Source organism: Vigna angularis, chromosome 2, assembly GCF_016808095.1.
Source record: "Vigna angularis cultivar LongXiaoDou No.4 chromosome 2, ASM1680809v1, whole genome shotgun sequence".
Classification (NCBI taxonomy): domain Eukaryota; kingdom Viridiplantae; phylum Streptophyta; class Magnoliopsida; order Fabales; family Fabaceae; genus Vigna; species Vigna angularis.
Genome location: NC_068971.1, coordinates 15,609,052 through 15,633,384, shown reverse-complemented (window position 1 = coordinate 15,633,384; position 24,333 = coordinate 15,609,052). Strand labels below are relative to the sequence as shown.

General features: G+C 34.7%; 1 protein-coding gene across 3 annotated transcripts; it reads left to right on the top strand.

Annotated features, from left to right (window-relative positions):
* The first annotated feature begins 1,996 nt into the window (after positions 1-1,996).
* On the top strand, positions 1,997-7,495 carry LOC108327041 (beta-glucosidase 11). Of its 3 annotated transcripts, XM_017560715.2 has the most exons (13): positions 1,997-2,312; positions 2,407-2,476; positions 2,602-2,657; positions 2,827-2,902; positions 3,075-3,146; positions 3,246-3,333; positions 3,458-3,713; positions 3,899-4,014; positions 4,471-4,691; positions 6,574-6,605; positions 6,704-6,791; positions 6,898-6,988; positions 7,091-7,495. In XM_017560715.2, the coding sequence occupies exons 1-13, from the start codon at positions 2,151-2,153 to the stop codon at positions 7,317-7,319; spliced, it is 1,557 nt and encodes a 518-aa protein (XP_017416204.1). In that variant the 5' UTR covers positions 1,997-2,150; the 3' UTR covers positions 7,320-7,495. The 3 variants fall into 3 exon arrangements, with proteins under 3 accessions (XP_017416204.1, XP_052728898.1, XP_017416205.1); XM_052872938.1 differs by lacking the exon at positions 1,997-2,312 and having other exon boundaries at positions 2,405-2,476; positions 2,810-2,902; XM_017560716.2 differs by lacking the exon at positions 1,997-2,312 and having other exon boundaries at positions 2,831-2,902.
* The last annotated feature ends 16,838 nt before the right edge of the window (positions 7,496-24,333 follow it).

Below are 24,333 nucleotides of genomic sequence, written 5' to 3'. Positions count from 1 at the left end.
ACCATAGTCAAAATTTTTAATTTTTTGGCATAAATCCAATGCTTTTCACTTGATTTTAGTGTTTAAGTGTGAGTAGAGGCTGGAAAGTCATGTTTGGGCACCCCATGATTGAGGAAAGGAACAATTTTTATGAGATGAACAACTTAGATGAAGTCTTGAAACTTCTGCACCAAAAAATACACCTGTAATCGTTTACAGATGCTTGGTAAACGATTACACGAACAAAATCCAAGATTTGTACAGAAACTTGTACTAGAGGAGTCAGTTATGGTAACCTAGGTGACCATAGTCAAAATTTTTAATTTTTTGGCATAAATCCAATGGTTTTCACTTGATTTTAGTGTTTAAGTGTGAGTAGAGGCTGGAAAGTCATGTTTGGGCACCCCATGATTGAGGAAAGAAACAATGTTTATGAGATGAACAACTTAGATGAAGTCTTGAAACTTCTGCACCAAAAAATACACTTGTAATCGTTTACAGATGCTTGGTAAACGATTATAGGAACAAAATCCAGGATTTGTACAGAAACTTGTACTAGAGGAGTCAGTTGTGGTAACCTAGGTGACCATAGTCAAAATTTTTAATTTTTTGGCATAAATCCAATGCTTTTCACTTGATTTTAGTGTTTAAGTGTGAGTAGAGACTTGAAAGTCATGTTTGGGCACCCCCATGATTGAGGAAAGGAACAATGTTTATGAGATGAACAACTTAGATGAAGTTTTGAAACTTCTGCACCAAAAAATACACTTGTAATCGTTTACAGATGCTTGGTAAACGATTACACAAACAAAATCCAGGATTTGTACAGAAACTTGTATTGGAGGAGTCAATTGTGGTAATGTAGGTGACCATAGTCAAATTTTTTAATTTTTTGGCATAAATCCATTGGTTTTCACTTGATTTTAGTGTTTAAGTGTGAGTAAAGGCTGGAAAGTCATGTTTAGACACCCCAATATTCACAAAAGTAATACTACTTTATTGTTGATTTTTTTGTTCAGAAGTCTATTACAGAACTTGGTTTATTCAAGTACGTATTTATCAACAATAATCCGCAAAAGGTTGATGTATACATTCATGATGAGAACTTTAAATTTCCATAAAGCACTTAAGTATTAAAAACATTACAATAGTAAAGTAGCAACATAGTAATCCATGCCTCGCCGGTGTGTACGAAATACCAAAACATTGCCACCGACGAACATCCAAATAGGGGGAAATGATAGAACTTAGACAATGCGAAAACACAATACAGGTGTTTCTGAATAATTTTTGAAAGTCATAAAAGACTGGTGGAGATTCTCAAGAGAGTGGAGAGCGAAGAGCGACTTCGCAAAAGTGCTCAACTTTGAAAGAAAAAGACTCAAACAGGATATTCGAAAGAGTGGCAGAGAGCGGAGATCGACTTTGCAAAAGTGCAAAACTTTGAAAGAAGAAGACTCACACCGGAGAATCGAAAGAGTGGCAGAGAACGGAAACCGAGTTTGCGAATGTGCTAAACTTCGAAAGAAGAAGACTCAATCCGCCAAAAATGTCCTCCTAAACAAGCCGGTTCCATTTAAAAGTTAAGCTAATCATTTTGCAACACGTGACGTTATCAAATAGTTGGCAAAAATTTGTTGTCAAGGAATCATTTTCCTTAAAATATAACCTTGTCCCATCCCAGCCATTCGAGTTACATCGAGCATAAACGATTTCCGTAGTTACTGTGAGTATAAGAGGGATTCCACATATTCCAGGAGTAACGCACACAGATTAGGGATTTCTTGTTACTCTTTATTACCTAATGTCATATCAACTTTAATTTTTCAAAAGATGTTTCATAATTACCGGTTGCTACAATAATCCGTGAGAAAATATCAATGTTACATCTGAAATAATAGCCACAGTTGAGTTTGTTTGTTTTGTAGTACTTTTTTCTCTTGGAAAGGAAAGAAAGTGTATTTTATATATATAATTTTTTTTCTTTTTTTCTGCAAGAAAACTTCAGCAGCATTTTCACATACATAAAGATACAGCGGTAGATGGGTGTGGGCAGATATGGCTTCGGACAAACTCATAAGAATCAGAATAAATAAATAAAAAGACAACAAATAGACGCTGAATCACAAGAAAGCGGTCATTTGTGTTTCATAGTCAAAACATTAAAACAGATGACGCCATTAACAAGAAAAGCAGAGAGTATGAGGTTCATGTTGAAGGTTTTTGCAGTTGTAGAATTAGTGCTTCTGATAGTTCGCCCTGGTGCTCATGCCTTTAGCAGAGACCAGTTCCCTCGTGACTTCGTGTTTGGTGCATCAACCTCGGCTTACCAGGTTCTTCTGTCTCCCTCCCTCTCTGTTTTTCACACTCTTCACTGTCCTACTTTTGTGATTCTTTGCTGAATTTGTGATTGGCGTTATGTGAAAGGTTGAAGGTGCAGCAAATGAAGATGGCAGGAAGCCAAGCATATGGGACACCTTCTCTCATGCTGGAAATGGTACTACCCTCTACTCACTACTCTCATATCTACACTATGCTTCATTTCTTTTCACATATTAAATCTATTTTTAAGCTTTTTTGCTATTATCTTTTTCACGAAATTTAATGCAAAGATTTTTTCAGGGAATTTGTATGCTGGTGATGGAGATGTTGCATGTGATCATTATCACAAATATAAGGTTAGTGACCCTGCTGTGTAAGCATATAGATACAAAGAACTAAAAGAAATTGTTGTATATACACAAAAGATGCAGATCTTTTATGATCCACTTGCTTTAAATTCTTGTTCAACTAAAAAGACTTCATAGTTTTTTTTTGAGTTAATATCCAGCTTTGATTTTCCTGAAGGAAGATGTTAAGCTCATGGCCGACATGGGCTTAGAAGGATACAGATTTTCCATATCATGGTCAAGGCTTATTCCAGGTGATCATCAAACTGTTGTCAGCCTACTCTTAAACTACTGTCTAAAATAAAATGTGAGAAACTAAGTCGTATTAGATACACGCACTTGGTTTAATTTGGGGGAATCAGTCTCTCTAAAATCAAAACATTATTATTTCCATGTTCTGACCATGTTGTTTTCATGTATTACCAGATGGAAGAGGACAAGTGAATCCCAAGGGACTACAGTTTTACAACAACCTTATTGATGAATTGATCGGCAATGGTTCTTGTGAAGACTAGATTTTAAATTTGATTATCACGTAAGAGGTTATTCCAAGTTATCTAGTAAATGTATTTTTGTTCTATGATTATCTTAATGTAGGAATAGAAGCACATGTTACATTACACCATTGGGACCTGCCACAAGCACTTGAGGATGAATATGGAGGATGGGTTAGTCGAAAAATTGTGTATGGTTCCCAAACTTGAAGTCTCTAGTCGTGTTACAGTCTTGTCCTAGATAGAAATTGTGCAAATTAAATCTGGCATGATATTGAGAAATGGTATACCATATTTATATATGTATGTTTGTAGGAAAGACTTCACAAAATATGCAGAAGTGTGCTTTAGAGAATTTGGAGACAGAGTTAAGTATTGGACTACCGTGAATGAGGCCAATATGAATATACTAATGGGCTATGATGTAGGATTGGCACCACCTCAGAGGTGTTCTTCTAACCTTATAATGAACTGTTCCAGAGGAAATTCCTCAACGGAGCCATATTTGGCTGCCCATCATATGTTGTTAGCACATGCTTCAGCTGCTAGGGTATATAAAAAGAAATACCAGGTAAAAATTATGTATCAAATGGCCCATTCAAGCCACTCTACTATGTCATTCGTTAGGCCTTATATTTGCATTTTAAACCATAATCTTGAAAGGGTAGAAGGAAAGGTCATCATCATGATGATGTCTTTTGGAAATGGTGATAAGATAGTTTAATTTATTCAGTAAACAATCTATTTTGGATGCAGGGCATGCAGCATGGCTTAATTGGGTTTAGTCACCTTCTTCCCGGTTTTCTTCCTCAAACAAATTCTACTGAAGATTTAATGGCCGTTCAAAGGGTCCAAGACTTCTTCATTGGGTGGTAAGTAACAATCCAGGCATGGTATCTCTTTCCAATACCTGTTGACATTCACAAATTTGCATCTTGGAATCGCAAAGGAGAAACATTTCAAAAATATCTTAACTCAGGTGAAGGAACATGATTTCTGTATCTATAACATGCCCCTTCATATAAGAGTTCTTTAATATTAAAGCGTGACAATACACACACCTTGCAAGTCAAATATCACAAAAATGTGACGCGACAAGGAATAAACTCTTGAATCTCTTTGTTTATTTCCCACCTCATGTCTGTTGCTTGGGACACTTTGATCTCTAGGCACTGTGAAACTTTGTAGGTATACTCTAACAGTGGAGTTTATAAATTTTTCATGTACTGATATACTGGTTTTGTACCATTTATGAGATTCATGAATGGTTTTATATCTCAATGTTTTATACATTATACAGTTGGTTTTGTTATGATTTGTGAGAGCAGGTTTATGAATCCCTTTATATTTGGAGATTACCCGGATATAATGAAAAGGAATGCTGGCTCAAGGCTTCCTTCCTTCACTCAAAAGGAATCAAATCTAGTGAAGGGCTCACTCGATTTCTTTGGAATAAACTTTTACTACTCTGTTTATGTTAAGGACAGTCCAGACAACCTGAAGAAGGAGAACAGGGATTACGTAGCAGATCTATCAGCAAAATTTCAAGGTACGTCTCATAGGATATAATATGATAGGTTATAATGGGTAATAGGTGAAGGAGAGAGGAAACAGTTTAGGAATTAGTTGTTAATTTGGTTAGTTGGTTTGGGGGCCTTTATAAGAAGACAGGAAACTCTTGTGTGAGGGAACGTTTTGATAATCTTATAGATTGAGCTTTGACTCTTTGTGAAGGGGAGAGACTGCTCGCCTATTCTTTGTGTTTTATATAGTCTATACAATAAAAAATATTACTCTTTTGTCTCTTTTCAACTCTGTGTTCCTATCAACGTCACAAGTCGTTTCTCTTATACATTTTTATTGCATAACCAATTCTATATCTATGTTGAACAAATGTTTCTTTATTGTGAGATGTACTATCCTACAGTTTAAGAATCAAATACTTGTTACGAATGGAATTGGACTTTATTCCAAGATCCATGGAATTAGACTTATTGACATGCTATTTTATATTTGGCTTAAATATGTTTTTCGTCCCTTAAGTATCACACGATTTTGGGTTTAGTCCCTACTCGAAACTTTGATGGTTTTTAGTCCTCATAGTTTTGAAACTCTTACTATTAGTCCTTAAAATTGGACGGCGTTAACTTTTAGTAGATGTGGCAAACGGCGAGGCCACGTCTTATGCCAGCTTGCCTCTTCAATCTCTGCCACGTTGCTTTTCTTTTTATTTGGCCAATAAGAATCTGACACGTGTCAGCTCCCTTCCACCCCAAATTAGGGTTTGCCAGATTGGGGAAACTTGCCCCTGCACCTCCGCCATGGTAGAACGGATCTAGTATCAAACGAAAACCTACAAATTTAATGGAACCCCGAATTGTAATTGTTGTTTAGGGGGTGGACAGGCAGGCATTATTATAATGTAATGGTCTATTAGTAGCAGGTGGAGTTGGTGCTGGTGCTGGTGCTGGGGCTGGTGCGCGAAGATACATTAATTCTTCCGGGAGGTTTCGAGGTACCTAATTAAGTTAGGAGGTGAATAAGGAAAGGAAGTCAGTTAATGATGGATGGGATAAATGTGGAGTGGAATGGGAAGAATCGGACCGCGGCAGGAGATGGCGATCTGAGAGTTGTAGTGGACTTAGCAGAGTTCCTGGAGAGAGATAGAGGCGGGGGAGCAGTGTAGCGAAAACCTAGATCTTCGCCGTCGTCGTCGTCGGCAGTCTGAGAAGCCATGACCTGAGCGAGGCGCTGAGTAGCGACTTTGGCAGCAACATTCTGAGTCCTTTTGACGGTTGAAATTCCAGTTGTATTGAGGGTGAGGGAGGAAGAACGAGAATGGCCACGTGAGTGTCAGATTCTTATTGGCCAGCAACGTGGCAGAGAGAGTGCAGAGCGCAGCTGGCATCAAACCTGGCATCGCCGTTTGCCACATCTACTAAAACTTAACGCCGTCCATATTTAAGGACTAATACTAATAGTTTCAAAACTACGAGGACTAAAAACCATCAAAGTTTCGAGTAGGGACTAAAACCAAAATCGTGTGATACTTAAGAGACGAAAAACATATTTAACCCTTTATATTTTTCAGCAACTGATAAAGGGTTTGCCCTTCCATATTGATTTTGTCTCCTGTTTATCATAGAATATAAGGGTTGTTTTGGTTAAATAGTGTTTAAATTTTCTAATTCATCAGGCCAGGAAATCTAATTCTCAATCAATGTCTCTTGCCCTTTATCAATTCAAATCTTCAATAAATAAACTTCCTAATCCATGCCAACAAACGTTAAAAATCCTGTGTAAAAAACTTTAATATTGCCTTGTTATTGATAAGAACTTGTTCAGATAGTAAACTTCGGTCTGTGTTGTCATCCATCTTCCTCTAATTTTGTGGAAATTAAACAGCTGATTATTGTTCTTTCTGGTTGCAGCATATCTTCCAAATGATAGAACTAAATATAAGGTAATAGCAGGAACACGGTGCTATTCCACTCTATGTATTCCTTTATTCTTATAAAGATTTAGCTATAATACTTTCCACTAACCAGCTGATGGGTTTAGGTGCCAATTACTCCCAAGATTCTCCTAAGGATGTTAGACTCACTAAGGAACGCTTATGGCAATATTCCAATTTTCATACATGAAAATGGTATGGCAATTTCCCAACTTGGAAATCAGAAGTTTCATGATTCTTTTTTCAACATATTCAACTGTCCTATTATGTAGTTGTATAGTAAGCCTTTTTAGCTTTGCAGGCCAAGAAACACCTCATAATTCATCATTAGATGACTGGTCGAGGGTGAATTACTTGCATGCATACATAGGGAGCATGATTGATGCACTCAGGTACTTGTACTTTTATTTTCATTTTCAAGTGTGAAGGAAAGTTAAAAGGGATTACAAAAGCTGATTTTTGTTTATTCTTTTTCCTTTCTTTTGGACACACAGGAGTGGATTAAACGTAAAGGGTTATTTTGTATGGTCCTTCATGGATGTATTCGAAATAGTGGGTGGATATGAATCAAGTTACGGTCTATACTACGTAGATATGAATGATCCAAACTTGGGGAGGCAACCTAAGCTCTCTGCTAAATGGTACTCAAATTTTCTGAAAGGGAAGCCTTCTATGGACCCAAAGATCACCAATGAAACTCAGAACAATGCAAGTGCTACATGAACTAATCAGAGCAAGTTTAAAATTCAGAGCGAATAATAAAAGGTTTTTGAGGTCAAAATGATAATACGTAAAGACTAAATAATTTTTATTAGTTTTCATTTTCCCAATAAATGACAGATATTGGACTATTTGTTTTAAGGACTTAATGTAAAATAGGGCTCTTTATTCTGCTTTAATTTATCTTTGAAATATTATTTTCTTTTTCTTTTGTTTTCGCAATTTATATTTATGTCATAATAAAGACTTTGCATTTATAATTCTAATAATTAACAAGGATACGTACATTACAGTTAGTTAATGTATATTATTTTAATATACTAAGGTGGGACATGTGACATGTATTATATTTATATTATTTATATTTTTAAGTTTTTAAAATCTCAAGTTTTTTTTTTATGACGTAGAGTTTTATTCCAAACTCAAACTCTTCACTTTCAGTTTAGGCAAAGTCTTCACTATCACCATATTCAAATAGAATATCTCTACTAAAATTTAAAATTTTGAATTTTAACGTCATTGTAACATGTTATTTAGTGGCAATTTAAACCGTCATTTTTTTTCAGTTAATTAATTGTGATAAAATTTAGAGTGTATTATAACGTCAATTTATTATATTTATAATTGTATCACCACAACATTTTCTGGGTAAAAATTACATCGATTTGACTGCACTGATAGTAATATCGGTAATAGCTCTGTTAATGTATTCATTCAAGTTGTGCACTGTTCCATCTGCATGTATGAAGATCGTGTAAAAGTAAGAAACTGAGAAATATATTCATATATAAAGTGTATAACTGCGGCTTGTGCTATTAATAACAGAGTATTCTTTCACAAAAACAACTACCGAATAGCTGTGTGATCCAATATTGAAAATTGATCCACAGGTTGCCCCGTTTAACTTTTCTTGTTAATAGAAAAATCTTGTCCATGCATGCTAATTACTTAATTCAACAACTTAAGTGACTTGGCGAAATTCACATTAACATGACACAACTAAGATATGTTCGGTTTGATAAAATATTTACACTTTCTTTTGTGTTTTCAATATTAATTACAAAATATGGCATACTTGTTTTAACCTGTTTTGAAATATGTTTTCAAATAAGCTTTCAAAGGTGCTTTCTGTGTTTCATATATTTCTCTTTATTATGTGATATATAACATAATGATCTGTCATGTCAAAGCCATACAAGTCCAGTTTCCTATAGAAATTTCCCAGTCATTACCTTATGCAACCATAGGTTCATGTGGAGGAGGTTCTTCAATCCACTTTCCACCAAAATCTTTCATGTTTCTTTTATCGGATGCAAAACTACGAAGAAATATTGGAGCATGCACAACTCTGAATAATATGAAATATCATGAGAAACAATTTCATATACTTCACTTTGATAAGCAACTACTTATCAATGCGGATGATCAATACATTATTTCATCAACAAAATTGAGGGAACACCTAAAGAAAGCAAAGTTCATAAATAAAGTTATAGGTGACAAGTCGCAATATCATGGACAAACCATATTGTAAGATGCTGTAAACCATGATATTGAGCAATTTCAGGCTTTCTTAGAGCAACCAATAGTTGTGAAAGTTGATTCAACATATGGACTCGGGAGCCCAAGAGAACTCTCATGAACTGAAATGGTTATTAAAAATTGGAGAACAACGAGGAGGCCAAGGTATAAAAACATGGTTTGTTAGCGGAACCGGCCAATAGAAATGCCGCCTAAAAGATTACCAACAACTCCTACAGAGCAATCTATCCAAACAAATGTTGGGTAACAGCGATACTTGTTCCCTTATTTGTGAATGCAAAATAGACACTAAGCGGAAACGTAGAAATGAAAGAGTAATGAAAATGATAGCACAGTAAATTTTTACATGGAAAACTTTTCGAAAAAATCATAGATCTTGTGTAGAAAAATATCTCCATTATAAAAGTAGGATTACAAAGTGTTCTCTTAATATCTGAGGATCTCTTTATAGAATCTCACTAATGAGTGTATATTTATGTCCACATTTATGTTTTAAAATTCAAATTTTTGATGGGATAATTGTGTTTAAATGGTTGATTTTAAGTGAATTTGTGATGATTGAAATTGTTGGGTTTGAGAATTAGAGAGACGTAAAAAGTGAGTTTTAGTACATAAATTATTCTTGGATGTTCTAATGTTTATTTGTGCAGCTGAAATTAAAGCTTAATTGGTCCAAATTACAAATTAAGGCCCAAAATCAGGTTTTATTTGAAAAATAATGTACATATGGGCTAAAGAGGCAGTCTTTACCTTGCATCTCCCAAATTTCCCTACATACACCCTTCTTTTCTTAACCAAGCCCAAACACTAAGCCTTTTTTCCTACACCCCTAAATTTTCCTACCCATACCCCTCCTACCACTAACTAGTCAGACTTCACCAGATTACACCATGTGGCAATCCATCACCAACATATCAAACCGTCCTAATGATACCACATCACTCATCCTTCCACTAATCAGTGAGCCAATCAGGTTTTGCCACATCACCACCCCTGACACATTTCACAATCACCATCTCCAAACAGAAACCCTAATTCCCAATCCAAACCCTAGGCGCCGTCAGCCACCAGCAACCACCTTGCCGCCGCGCCACTACAGGCCACCACAGATTCTCGTCGTTAGCCGCCTGGTGCCAGCGCCATCTTCAACCGTCACTGTTCATTCCACGCTAGCAGGGTCGTCACCGTCAAGCCGCCACCATCGCGAGTCCTTCACGCCACCGCACCGCCAGCCGCTAGTCACTTCCGCCGCGACACAAATCGCAACCTTCAACGTATATCACCATCTTCCTCGCGAGTTCCGCCATGCCATCCTCCATCACTAAATCAAAACTTGCATCAAAACCAGACCTGCAATAAACCCAGCAATCACCGAAACAGAAATCAAAATTGTTGCCGCCACCATAGAAGACATGGAAATCGTGGATCCCCTTCTTCTTCCTCCATGGCCGCCACCATCCATCATCTTCACCACAACACCACCACGAACAACATCCACGTCACCTTCATCGTCCTCCACCGTCAAAGCCACCGCTGCCGGCATCATCAGCAACCTGTAGAAAAATCCCAGGCAAAGCAGCCGTCGTAGGAGCAAAGGGGAAGCCCTTTCCCCAATTTGAAAACCTAATTGGGAAGGAAGAGGGCTGCCACGTGGCAGACCTTCATTGGTGCGTCCTTCTCTGGTCAAACAGGGGTTTTGTTGCAATTTTAGAAAATTCAGTTGGGGCTAAAGCGTAGATAGAGGAAATTTCAGGGCATTTGTGTAATTTTAGAAAGTTAGAAAAGCTAAAAGATAAAATTCAATTGTTGAATTAATTTAATTTGGGAATATCAACAGAAAATATCTTCCAAATAATGTTATAATTATCTAAATCTTTTAGTTATTTGGAAGATATAAGATAAAAGATTTTGGCAACATATTCAGAGTCCAAACCCAATCAAGCCCTATATAAAGAGACCCAAGGGAGGCAGAAAAGGGGACTTGACGTCATTCATTCATTCACCACTTCTCTCTCTTATTTCATAATGTATTCAACTCCATTCATGGAGAGCTAAGCGTCTAGGGCTATTCTGTTGTAATATCATTATGGATTCTGAGGTTAGATTGAGTTAATGCAATTGTTTATTTTGATTATTAAAAAAAATAGGGAACAAAATTAATTGTTTCCCCACTCACCCTTTGGGATGGTATACTAAAACTCTTTCTTGTGTAGACTCACACAGTTTTTGCTGCACTATGTCTTCACCTCTTGGTGGTATTTCTCTCCTTCACAGTGGCTCTCTCTCCTCTCTTCTATTGCGTTGTATTTAAGTCTCGGTTGTGTTTTTTTATTGCACCCTGTAATTTCCTATTTATAATTGTAGAAAGAAGAAGGAGTCCAAAATAAGAGGTTGGTGAGGTGGCCTTAATTTCCGGAAAGCATACAATAGTGTGAGACAATGCCAATTAGTAGTGGCTACTTTCAATGCATTATTTTTCATAAGCAAACTTTGCTCAATGTGTGGTGGGTCCATTTTATTATTCAACAAAACTCTCCCGTAAACTTAAAATGAACCTTCTATCTTTCTTTGCATTTTGACTTAGTGGGAGGTACCATGACACCATCACCTTGGCAACAATCTTCAACCTTCTTTGTTGGTATTGACTTAGTCATCATATCAGGCCAATTCAATTCTCTATGAATTTTCTCTATCTTCAATTTCTTCTCATCCAAAGCTTCTCATATCTAATTATACCGGATGTCAATGTGCTTTGAGTGTGAATGGAACATGGGGTTCTTGGTTATATGAGTAGTACTTTGATTATCACAGTTCACGACATAATCATCCTAATCATGTCCTAATTCGCTTAAAAAATTCTTCATCCATAACATCTCTTTAGAGGCTTTAGTGACTGCTACATACTTTACTTCAGCGATAGACAATGTCACACATTTTTGAAGCTTTGTTGCTAAGAAACAGCTTCCCCTACAAAAGTAATAAGATAACTTGATGTTGACTTCCTTGAATCGACATCTTCAGCCATATCTGAGTTTGAATATCCGATTAGGTTTAGATCTGCATTGCTAAAACACAAGCTTCTTTTGGCAGATCCTCTAAGATACCTTAGTATCCACTTAACAACTTCTCAATGCTCATTTCTTAGATTTGACAGGAACCTGCTCACAACTCCTATAACGTAGCCAATATCTAACCTTGTAAAAACCACTGCATACATAAGGCTACCCACGACAGAAGAGTAGGGTACCTTGTTCTTTCTTCTTTTTCTTCTTCATTTTTTGGACATTGACACTTGTTGAGTTTGAAATATCCAACAATTAGAACACAAGCAGATTTGGCATTGTGCATGTTGAACCTTTTGAGAATCTTCTCGATGTAATCTTCTTGAGATACCGACAACATTCTTTTAGAATAAAAATATGGAGATTTTCATTCCTAGTATTCTCTTCACTGCACCCAAGTCTTTCATGGCAAAAAACTTACTCAATGCCTTCTTGAGATAGTTATTTTAATTTTATCCTTTTTCACAATCAACATATCATTAACATATAAGAGAAGTATGATGGACTCACCATTTTCATAATTCTTCACAAATACACAGTGGTTTGCAGAGGTCTTCTTAAAATTATGTTGGATCATGAAAGAATTAAATTTCTTATACCGTTGTCTTGGAACTTGCTTCAGACTATAGAGACTTTTCTTCAGACAACACACCAAGTGTTCTTTGCATGGTTCTTCAAAACCCTCTGGTTGCTTCATGTAAATTTCCTCTTCTAGGTCTCCGTGTAAGAATGTTGTTTTGACATCCAATTGTTCAGTATACAGGTCTTGTTTTGCGGCAAAACCTAGAATCACTCTAATAGATGTCATCTTCACCATTGGTGAAAATATGTCATCAAAGTCTATTTTTATATTGTGGTTGCACCCCTTCACGACAATTCGTGCTTTATACCTTGGGTTTGGATTGTTCTCTTCATTCTTGAGCTTGAACACTCATTTGTTCTACCATGCTCTTCTTTCTTTTGGTGATTCTACCAAATCATATGGTTGATTTTCCTTTAAGGATTGAATCTCTTCTTTATGTATCATAAGTTGGCTTGATATTAATCGAGCTAGTGATCTCAAGTCGAGAAAGATACAAATCTAAGTATGATTACAAAATAGTGGGTCAAGAAATGCTTATGGTTCAGGTCAGTGAATTAACAAAGTGAAGATGGAGTGCTCAAATTCGTTTTTTTGTTGCAATGGAATAGTGTTTTACTTTGGTAATGCGATAGCATAGTTGGAAACTATGTTACTCAAGAGTGGAGATTAGTAAAGCAATATGAAGTTCCCATAATGGGTGTGGTTAAAGGTGATCAAGAGCATACTAGGTGGTTGTTAAAACAGAAGTTGTAGTGATCAAGTCAGTTATATAGTGCTTCTTAAAAGGGGTTAATAGAAAGTCAAAGGAGATCAGTCAAGGGTTGCTCAGAAGTCAAGCATATTAGAAGTTTTAAAGGAAATTCACAAGAGACAGTGAAGAATAGATGAAAGAAATAGGTGGTTGGTTATGTGAAAGAAAGATCCTTAAAATCTAAGGTTTAGAGGTTGAGAATTTGTGTTAAGAGTAATGGTTAGACCAATTTAAGTTATTTAACACTAGAACATTTTAGCATAGAGGCAAAGTTTTTCATGTCAATAAAGTTGTTGGGGAGTAGTATCTTTGTCAAGTAGGTGGTTGTGATAGAGAATGAGAGGAGAATAGGTTGTTCCTCCAATCCGATAAGTGAATTTTCGAGGACGAAAAGTTTTCTTATTAGGGAGAATGTAATACCCTAGAAAATGACATTTTAGAAGTGATGATAGTTTAAAAATAGTGAGACTCTCTTATTTTAATATTAAATGATTTAGTTATAAATAATTTTGTTATAAACTTGTTTCATTATTTTAAAACTTACCATCTCTCTATAAACCACTTTTCTAGAGTGTTACCAATAAGGAGTATTGGTAAATCTTGAAGAAATTTGTTTTGATGATGCTGCAAGAAGTTTTACTTGAAGAAGATATTAGAATTAGTTAAAAGCAATTTGTAGAAATTAAATGTAGTAGGAAATTCTTGTAAACTTTGTAAACTTGCATTTTTAACTGCAATAATCGATTATGGAATGGCAATAATCGATTATGGAATGGCAATAATCGATTATCACAGAGTCATACAGGAACAATCGATTATCACATCATATAATCGATTATCACTTTTTGAAAATCCTGTAACGGACTTGAATAATCGATTATCACTTACAATAATCGATTATTCGTGGCAGTTGAGACTTAACCTTAGATATTCAGAGCAGCTCGCTATATAGTGGTTTTTATGTGAAAAGATGTAGTTGAACATAGAGCTTTTGAGAATACAGTGTGATCTGAGGAAGTTCCAAAAGCTAGTTCATTGCATTGCCTAGTCTTGTGAAAAGGAGAAGCTCGCGCTTTGTGGGTCAAAGGTCGGAGCGGTTCTCTTCAAGTTGGCAAAGTTGTTGTTCTTCCGGTTCGTTCGTTCGAAGGAAGGTTTTATCTTTTTCTGTTTTTATTCACTCTTATTGTAATTTGTTGAAACTGATTTTAGTGAAATCGTTAATCACTTTTTATAGTGATTAACTACTGGGCGTAGATTCTTTTGAATCGAACTAGGATAAAAATCCAGTGTGTCAATTTTTTTATTCCTTACACTCTTTACTATTTTATGCACATCAATTGTTTGATAAATTTTCTCTAAGAAAATTGATTTTCTAAAACGGACCATCAAAACTTGATTTGTGACCGTAACACGTTTTCCGAATATTTTATTCCGCTGCGCGACTCTATATCGGTACCGATTGTTCCTACAATTGGTATCAAAGCATCCTCTTCCTCTCAAGAAGACATCGCCGCAGAGCTGCTGGAGCATCCTCTTCCTCTCAACCACGTCCGGCAACCATTGATGGATGGATTTCAGATCAAGGAAAACATGCGGACTATGTTACTTCTTGGCAAGAAAGAAGAATTATGGCGGTAAAGTATATTCGCCTTGATTTTTTCCGTTTCTATGGATTTCAATTTCCAGAGCTTTTTAATGTTCAAGGACTCTCAAATCTGGTGGAGCAAAGAGGTTGCATTTATCCTGATCTCATCAGAGTGTTCTACTTCAACTTGAGATATCGAGATGGGATTATTTCCACTAAAGTCAAGGGTGTTCGCATAATTTTAGATGATGATGTGTGGACCAACGTTGCCCAACTACCCATCTGGGATGATGCTGTCAAAGTTCATCTCGGACAACAAGATTTCGATCGCTTGATGACTTTCCAATCCTTCCTGCGTCACCCTAAACAACAGACTCATCGAAGGCAATTGCTTGTTGGAGGTTTCAAGGTTGAAGAAAGGATGATTCACTACCTATCATGCTCAATGCTCTGAACAGGATCTACTTCTTTTGTATGGGATCCTAAATCAAATACACATCGATTGGCCTACTCTCATTGCTGACACTATGGTAAAAGCTAAGAAATCCCACTCCTATCAATTTCCTTATGCTCTTCTTATTTCTAGAATCTTGGAGTACAAAGGTGTAAATGTTGAAGGAGAACTTGTCCAAGCCAGTCAAGCTGTTGGCTCGGAAATTGGCAATACTACCTTTCGTCAGATGGGATTCATTACTAGAGGAAGAGTTCTCATTCACAAAGATGATGACCATCCTGATGAAGATGAAGATGATGACATCGATACTCATATGGCAGAACCAGTTAATGTTGTTGCTCCTTCTGATGTTGGTCCATCTACCATGCCCTCATCCTCCTCACTCTCCATGGAAGAACATTTTGCTAGATTATCTAAGCAATTAGAGGATATGAGTCTAGCACAAAGAACACACTTTGAGGAGATTTATGAGTGGCAACAATCTGTTGATGAGTACATGGTTGATCAATTTCTTGATCTTGATGTTTGCCTATCTAACATCGAGAATCATCTCAACCTTCAACCTACAGAGAGATCTCATAGTCCTGAGTTTTAGATGTAGGTTCTATGTTAGAATGTTTTGTTGTTTGCTTGCTATTTCATCTATGTTATAATTCTGTCTGTTATGTGTCTTCTTATAATGTAATCCTTATTTTCATAAATAAAATGATCTCTTGATTATATGCATACTTTGTTTAATTGAGGGGGAGATCATATTTAGGGGGAGCCTTTAACATCAAATCTTTTTGCTTCTGATCAAAAAGGGGGAGAAGTATAAATTATTACAGGTATTGCTAACTTTGTTGTTGTCTGTTAGCTTGTATGTTTTGCAGGTAAGCCAAAATTGCTTTTAAAATTGAATTTTTGATCATCATCAAAAAGGGGAGATTGTTACCAATAAGGAGTATTGGTAAATCTTGAAGAAATTTGTTTTGATGATGCTGCAAGAAGTTTTACTTGAAGAAGATATTAGAATTAGTTAAAAGCAATTTGTAGAAATTAAATGTAGTAGGAAATTCTTGTAAACTTTGTAAACTTGCATTTTTAACTACAATAATCGATTATGGAATGACAATAATCGATTATCACAGAGTCATACAGGAATAATCGATTATCACATCATATAATCGATTATCACTTTTTGAAAATTCTGTAACGGACTTGAATAATCGATTATCACTTACAATAATCGATTATTCGTGGCAGTTGAGACTTAACCTTAGATATTCAGAGCAGCTGGCTATATAGTGGTTTTTCTGTGAAAAGATGTAGTTGAACACAGAGCTTTTGAGAATACAGTGTGATCTGAGGAAGTTCCAAAAGCTAGTTCATTGCATTGCCTAGTCTTGTGAAAAGGAGAAGCTCGCGCTTTGTGGGTCAAAAGTCGGAGCGGTTCTCTTCAAGTTGGCAAAGTTGCTGTTCTTCCGGTTCGTTCGTTCGAAGGAAGGTTTTATCTTTTTCTGTTTTTATTCACTCTTATTGTAATTTGTTGAAACTGATTTTAGTGAAATCGTTAATCACTTTTTATAGTGATTAACTACTGGAGGTAGATTCTTTTGAATCGAACCAGGATAAAAATCTAGTGTGTCAATTTTTCTATTCCTTACACTCTTTACTATTTTATGCACATCAATTGTTTGATAAATTTTCTCTAAGAAAATTGATTTTCTAAAACGGACCATCAAAACTTGATTTGTGACCGTAACACGCTTTCCGAATATTTTATTCCACTGCGCGACTCTATATCGGTACCGATTGTTCCTACATAGAGTTGTTTATCTTCTCTCGAAGAGTTCTGACTCCTGAGTCATCTATTTGACGATTAGGAGGTGTCTAATCGCTTATGGCGACAAGATCTACATTTCTAGCCGATCAATTTCTACCATAGAACAACTAAGTTTCTACCCTTATTTTTATTAGATTTCAATCTATGATTTTGTCCAAGAATCCTCCTTTGCATGTGGCTTTTCTGTTTTCCCTTTTATTCTTGGTTAAATTGAAGTCCTAAGGACTCTGTCTGCTTTCAAATTTGGTGTTTTGTAGGTCCGTCTAAAAATTCCTTGCATTTCAAGCAATCGGCGGAACATTCTTTATAGTTGGATTGTTCTTTGTGAGGTAAAGGAAGCTAGTGTTATGTTTTGATAGTATGATGTTTAGTAATTGTTGGAAATTGATATGAATTGTGGTTGATCACATGATTGTTGGTGGACTTGTTTGATTTTGTGGTGAACTTCAAATTTTATGTTGGATTGTGTTATTAAGATGTGTGATTGTGTTGTTTTGGGTTAAATGTGGAGGGGAATTGAACTAAGTTGAATGGTAAGTGTATTTAGTAAAAAAATGGAGGGATTTGGTATGTCAGTTTTTTAGATAGGGGTTAGAATGGGTAAATTGAGTTTTAGAGTATGTTTATAGGTGAATTAAGACTTGTTGGAGTAGTTAATAGTACTTTAATGGTGTCTTGGTTGGTTTTGAGTTCAAATGATGGGGTTTTGAGGAGTGAAACTTTGAATTAATGATCAAATGAGAGAAACTGTGTTTTTGAGGATATTTTATGGTCATTTGAAACTTGTCTAGAGTCTTAGTTACGAGAAATCTAAGATAAAATGAATTAGTAGTTGAAATGTTGAGTTGTGTATGGTTTTAGTTTCCATTTTAGGGATTTTAACTAGTGAGATTTTAAATTTGAAATTATGGGTTATAGGTGATGATTTGTAATATGTTATTGAGTCAATTAGAACTTGTTCAAATGGGTTAGGCTGTAGAAATTTAGTGTAGAAGGTGAAAATCTGAGTTTAGGTGCTTTTGGATTGTCAAAAAATGGTTTGATGCACTAGTCTTCAGTCATAATCATCAAATGGATTCTTACTTCTACTTATAAATATGTTTTCCCATCAATTATAATGTTTAGAGAACCCCTTTGATAAATAGAACCAGTCTCAAGTGCATCAAAAGTAAATTTTGAAGTGTTCTATGTGATGGCATGGCGCCCGAGCGCCCCTTGTTCCAGTGCAGCTCGTGCCTGGGTGCCCTCGAGCGCCCCTACACCAGTTTTGGAAGGTTTTCAAGGTTCTGGAAATCTCTTTTGGACGTTCTTTAGGTTGTTTTAGGGGTTTTGAACCCTTCCGGAGCTGTTGGTGAGGGTTTCAAAGTTGTTTTCCTTGCTTAAGTATGAGTTTAAAGGGGTTTTGTGTTGTTTAGTGGTTCTTCTTGGACTATTCTTGTGTATTAATGTATATGGAATGGTTTCATGTGATTTTTGATGACTTGTTGGTTTGTTTATGGTCCTTTGAAGTATAATTAGTGTTATATATGTTTGTATGGAATGTAAAAGTGAAAGGTTATATGTATATGGTTTCATATGGATTCAATTGGTTTCATGATTGGTAAAATGGGTTCCACAGAAGGACTCCTTCAGTGTGGTTTCAAGTATCTTTAGAATGAATAGGGAGCTCAGTATTGAGGATTATCCTAACACTTTAATGATCTTTCATTCTCAAATAGATAAGATTGACCTATTTGGTCATAGTAGTAGGAGGGCTTAACCTAGGTGCTTTCTGGAGGCTTACGACACGATAATAGACTAACCTTGGGAGGGTGGTAGGGTGAAACCCATTGACAATGACTTTGCAAAATAGTAGAGGTCAGCACAAGTGCACAACCTGTCATAACTCGACATTCATTCTAAGTCTGAACAATCGGTGTAGGTCTTTACATATTAAGATGTTTGGATGGGTGAATGTTACATATTTGATTTAAGGATGGTAGGTTATAAATGATATATGACACGTTTTGTATTCTAGCTTACCCTTGCTTTTGTGTTGTCTGTCTTTGTGTATGTTTTCTCTTTTGCGATGATCACCTTAATGGTGTGAGCTTAGGGAAACATTCTTTACAGTTGCTCTAGCGAGAGGTGAGAGTGAAACAATTGGGAAATCAGATGATTCTAGATGTGTAGATCTTGTCTTTCGTAGGTTTATTTTCTTATAGTAGTTCCATTATCATCTATGTAATATTAGTTTTAATAAACCCAGCAATCACCGAAACAGAAATCAAAACTGTTGCCGCCACCGCATAAGACATGGAAATCGCAGATCCCCTTCTTCTTCCTCCATGGCTGCCACCATCCATCATCTTCACCATAGCACCACCACGAACAACATCCATGTCACCTTCATCGTCCTCCACCGTCAAAGCCACCGCTGCCGACATCATTAGCAACCTGTAGAAAAATCTCAGGTAAAGCAGCCGCCGCAAGAGCAAAGGGGAAGCCCTTTCCCCAATCTGAAAACCTAATTGGGAAGGAAGAGGGCTACCACGTGGCAGACCTTCATTGGTGCGTCCTTCTCTGGTCAAACAGGAATTCTGTTGCAATTTTGGAAAATTCAGTTGGAGCTAAAACGCAGATAAACGAAATTTCAGGGTATTTATGTAATTTTGGAAAGTTAGAAAAACTAAAAGATAAAATTCAGTTGGAAAGTTAGAAAAACACGAATACTTAGTAAAACAAAATAGTATGAAATGAATTTAAAATATTTGTGTATTAAAGTATTATTTCTAAAAATAAAACTATCACTTTTCTACATTTTCTCAGGTCTTACATATAACATCTCAATTTTCATATTGTTCAACTACTAAAGGATTCATCATATTTTTAATAGTACAAAATAGTTCACTCGAGAAAAACAAATAAACTGGTATTACAATTATGCAGATATAACATATAATAGGAAAATATATATACACGGTCCTACACTAGAAGGAGATATACTACATTAAACCAAAAGTGTAATATAGTCTATACAAAACAAAAAAGAAACAATGAAATGTCTGACTTTAAGCCTCAGCTTCACCATCAACTAGCACCTGCTCACCAAAGACATTCTTCTCTACTCACACCATTAAGTTGATCATTGCCAAAGAGAAAGGAGCACACACATATAAACAAAAACAAAAGGGTAAGTTAAAGTATCAAAGAACATTCATACAATTTAAATCAATAATATCTTCTTAATAATTGTTCAAATCAAACAATACAAAAATAAACTTATCAACTCTAGACTTCGACCATCCAAATACATGTATTAATGTCGACTCATGGGGGACATGTCTAGTGTATGGTGAAACAACCCTTCCACATCAAACTATCACACACGAAGGTTAATCCATCAAACATCCATGGCCAATAGATGACCAGCCTAAGGACCTCCTATTACTCTTCACGACATAATCATCCTTCTCTACTTGACATTGGAAGTTATTAAAAGTGTCAGAATCATTATCCAATCTCGGAGTCCCTTCTTCAATACATCACACTACAAAACAACAAGGATTTTCCCGTTGATTCCCTATCACAACCGACTTAATTCACACTTTCCATTTCATTTGAACATAATCAAACATATAACATATAGTACTATTATCCATTCCAACTAAAAACTAAACATGAATCAAATCAATTTACATCAGTCTAAGCCAAATCAAGAACCAAAAAAACATAGAAAACAAACATTACTACGAAACACAGAGCGTCCAACACTCAACCCCTCGTCCAGTGAGTCGGACCTCTCTCACAACTAATTATAGGAAAAAAAAGGTTTAGACCTGTAACGAAAACCTGGCGCTCAGCGTCCTAGAATACCGCTCAACACCCAGAAACCAATGGCCCATTGACTTGGGCAGCGCTCAACGCTCTAAAGCACTACTCAACACCCAAGAACTAGAGGCTCACTATTTTTCTATAGCTTCATTTCTATGAATTGGGGAACTGAGGAACTATTCGGATGACCAAATTGGTATTCTTAACTCAATGGAAAGTTCTAAAATATGTTTTGATGCCATATTGAACACAAGTTAGCTCAATTGATTTAGAATCTCCTATTCTCTAATTCAAAACTAAACCAAAAACTCATATATAGCAGATTTTACATATTTCAGATCAAATTTTAATGAACTAAATGGTTAACCAAGTCCTAATTGACTCAAAAATAGACTTCAAACATCATGTTACCTCTTAAATCAACTCCTCTATAATTTTACCTATTAAAACCCAAAATTTTAAACCAAAAATGAGTCATTTCTCTAACCTATTGTCAAACTAAAGTTCAACAACTAATTGATCAACCAAAACAACAACCTATTATCCATATATCATCAATAATTAAGCATAATTTTGCAAGAAATCATAGCAAGTCTCTTCCAATATTAGACAACAAAAATTTAGATCAAGTTAAAGCAATTATACCACACCACAAGAAAAGCTCAAACAAGCTTAATCTCTAAATCAAACTCAAGCATACCAACTCAAATTATCAAAGCACTAAAACAATAAAAAAGAGGTATTTAGCTTCCCTTACCTTATAGATGATCAAGCCGCCTTAAAACGCCTAAAAAAGTACCAAATGCATAAAAAGCCTCATCTTCTCCTACGAATAGCAGAAACATAATCAGGGCACACCGTTAGGACCAATGATCAACATAGAGTCGTATTGAAGACTCAAACATCACATGCAACAATGGAAAGCTTACATACAAAAAAGAAAACGAAATTGACCAAAGAAAGGAGTAGAAACCAACTTACTCTATCAAAGACACTGATTGGTTAAACTTGAAGATCTCGCCACGAGAATCACTCAAGCGGTCTCAGATCTTCAAACAGATGAACAAAGAGCGAGAACCCTTAAAAAAAATTAGAAAACTTTCTAGGGTGCATTTTAAAATAATGAAAATCATTCATAATGAAACTATTTATATTAAAACCATTTAATATTAAAATAATTGAGTCTCGATATTTTTAAACAATCATCACTTCTGAAATGTCATTTGGGATTTTACGCACACTATTAATAAAGAATGATTTATAACAATTTTATGTGCATGTTAATCATTAAAATTATATTTAATTTCAATATATATCTTCTATTTAGGAATGGTAATATTGGTGAGATGGTATGAGTTGTTCTGCAAGTCCATTTAGAAAAGTGTAGAATGCATGAGTTTAACTTTATTGGTTTGTTCTACATAACTTCTAACTTATGCGAGCCAACAATGGGACAAGACGAGACGGGATGGATCAGCCTCCATAAATTTAAATTGTAAAAAATAATTATATGTGTTTTATATTAAAGGGAGAGACAAATACTCCATCATGCAACAATATTGATTTGTAGTCATTAAGTGTATGTAAATATAAGATTTATTAATTAAGCACTCAGATAAATACATTAACCATTATGATTAATAATGCACATAATTTCAATAAAAATATCATAATAGCTACAACTTGAAAAAAAATCAAGATTCAAAATGTTTTAATCAAATATTTTATTGGTTATGTTTAAACTATGTTTCTTTACTTCTTTGGACAGAATGCATTATGTTTGTTAATTCAAAATATTTTTTTTTAAAAATAAATAATTTTTATGTGACTCATCCTACAGGTCAGATGTTTTGTGAGACGAAAAAAAAATTAACTCATTTTTATGTGAGACGGGTCAATTTGAATCGTTTTAACAGACCAAATGTAGAGTGAGTCAAAACAAGTGAACCCATATTGTCACCCCTACTTATATTGAGTGAATAAAGGAGGAAATTAGAAATAAAACAATAAAGATTAAATAGTGGTTTTAAAAGTTATAGGGATGAGGAGAATGAAGCATAGAGTTCACTTATTTTATACAAAAAAACATAGAAAAAATATAAAAACACAATAATTATAACGTCCTTTCTAGATAATCCAGTCAATTTAGCCTCCCTCACATGGTTTGGCCTGACCCACATGAAGTAGGGTCAAAAGAACTCACAAGACCAAAAATTCCCATTGAAAAGGCTCACAAGACCAAAATATCCACAAAAACCTATGGGACAGGGCTAGCCCATAGATCTTCTTTTTGGAAAGGATATTCATTTTGAATACAAAAAAAAATGCAATTAACTCCTAATCTGTAACAAATCTAAGTGCTTTTAATTTGTCAAAGAACTATCTATAAATATTTTAATCACACTAACATAGAATTTGTAAGAGGTTTCATAAACTTGATTGCTTGCTTATACAGATAAATTATGCACCAACATGTTGAAATCATTGATGGGATAAACATATGTAAGTTTCCTTGACTCGCTAAACATATTTTTAAAGTATATCAGATAGTCATTTAATTTTGTTACGTGAAAAATTCTTTATTAGATCTAAATCAAAACTGAATAAGACATATCAATTTGAAAGTTTAAATAATGAATTTATGAATAATAAAGATTTTTTATTATGTATTTTTTTCTTTTTTTAAGTGTACAACTTAAATTCTATCAATTATTTATTTCTTTTTAATAATAAATATATATATATAATATATTTAGTGAATGTATAAAAAACTTTAGTATGAATTTTAATTATTATAATTAATTCAATATGGTTAGACTCCATGTTTTTTTAGAACTTTAACATAATGTACTACGTAATGCTCTATTAAAATTGTTATAATTTTTCTTCTTTAAAAAATTGATAAAATTAATAAATAAATTATAGTTAATAATTGTATTAAAATATAAATTATATATTTTATTTAATAATATAATAATAAGTATGATACAAAATATTAATTTAAATATAATAAAATATATATGATTTGACCGTATTACTATTCCTAAATAGAAGGTATATATTTAAATTAAATATAATTTTAATGATTAACGTACATATAAAATTGTTATAATTCATTCTTTATTAACAGTGTGTATATAATTATTTATATTATCTTCCATATAATTATATATTATATTTTTTAAAGAGAAAGAATAAGTTAATAGTGCATATTTATCCATCACATTGAAATTACAAAAAGAAATGTTGATAATTTTGAATTGATAATTAATCCAAACACTAAAGATAAAGAACACAAATACTTAAACAAGATATATAAGGAAAGTGATAGTTTCATTTTAACAAATGATATTTTGGTATACACATAAATTTTTAACATTTGACATTATTTTTTTATTTTTT

Excerpts from the sequence above, each read along its gene's own strand:
- LOC108327041 (XM_017560715.2), top strand. The coding sequence starts at position 2,151 with ATGACGCCATTAACAAGAAAAGCAGAGAGTATGAGGTTCATGTTGAAG. Across the intron at positions 6,606-6,703 it reads ATGATAGAACTAAATATAAG|GTGCCAATTACTCCCAAGAT; the intron begins GTAATAGCAGGA and ends TGATGGGTTTAG. Across the intron at positions 6,989-7,090 it reads AGCATGATTGATGCACTCAG|GAGTGGATTAAACGTAAAGG; the intron begins GTACTTGTACTT and ends TTGGACACACAG.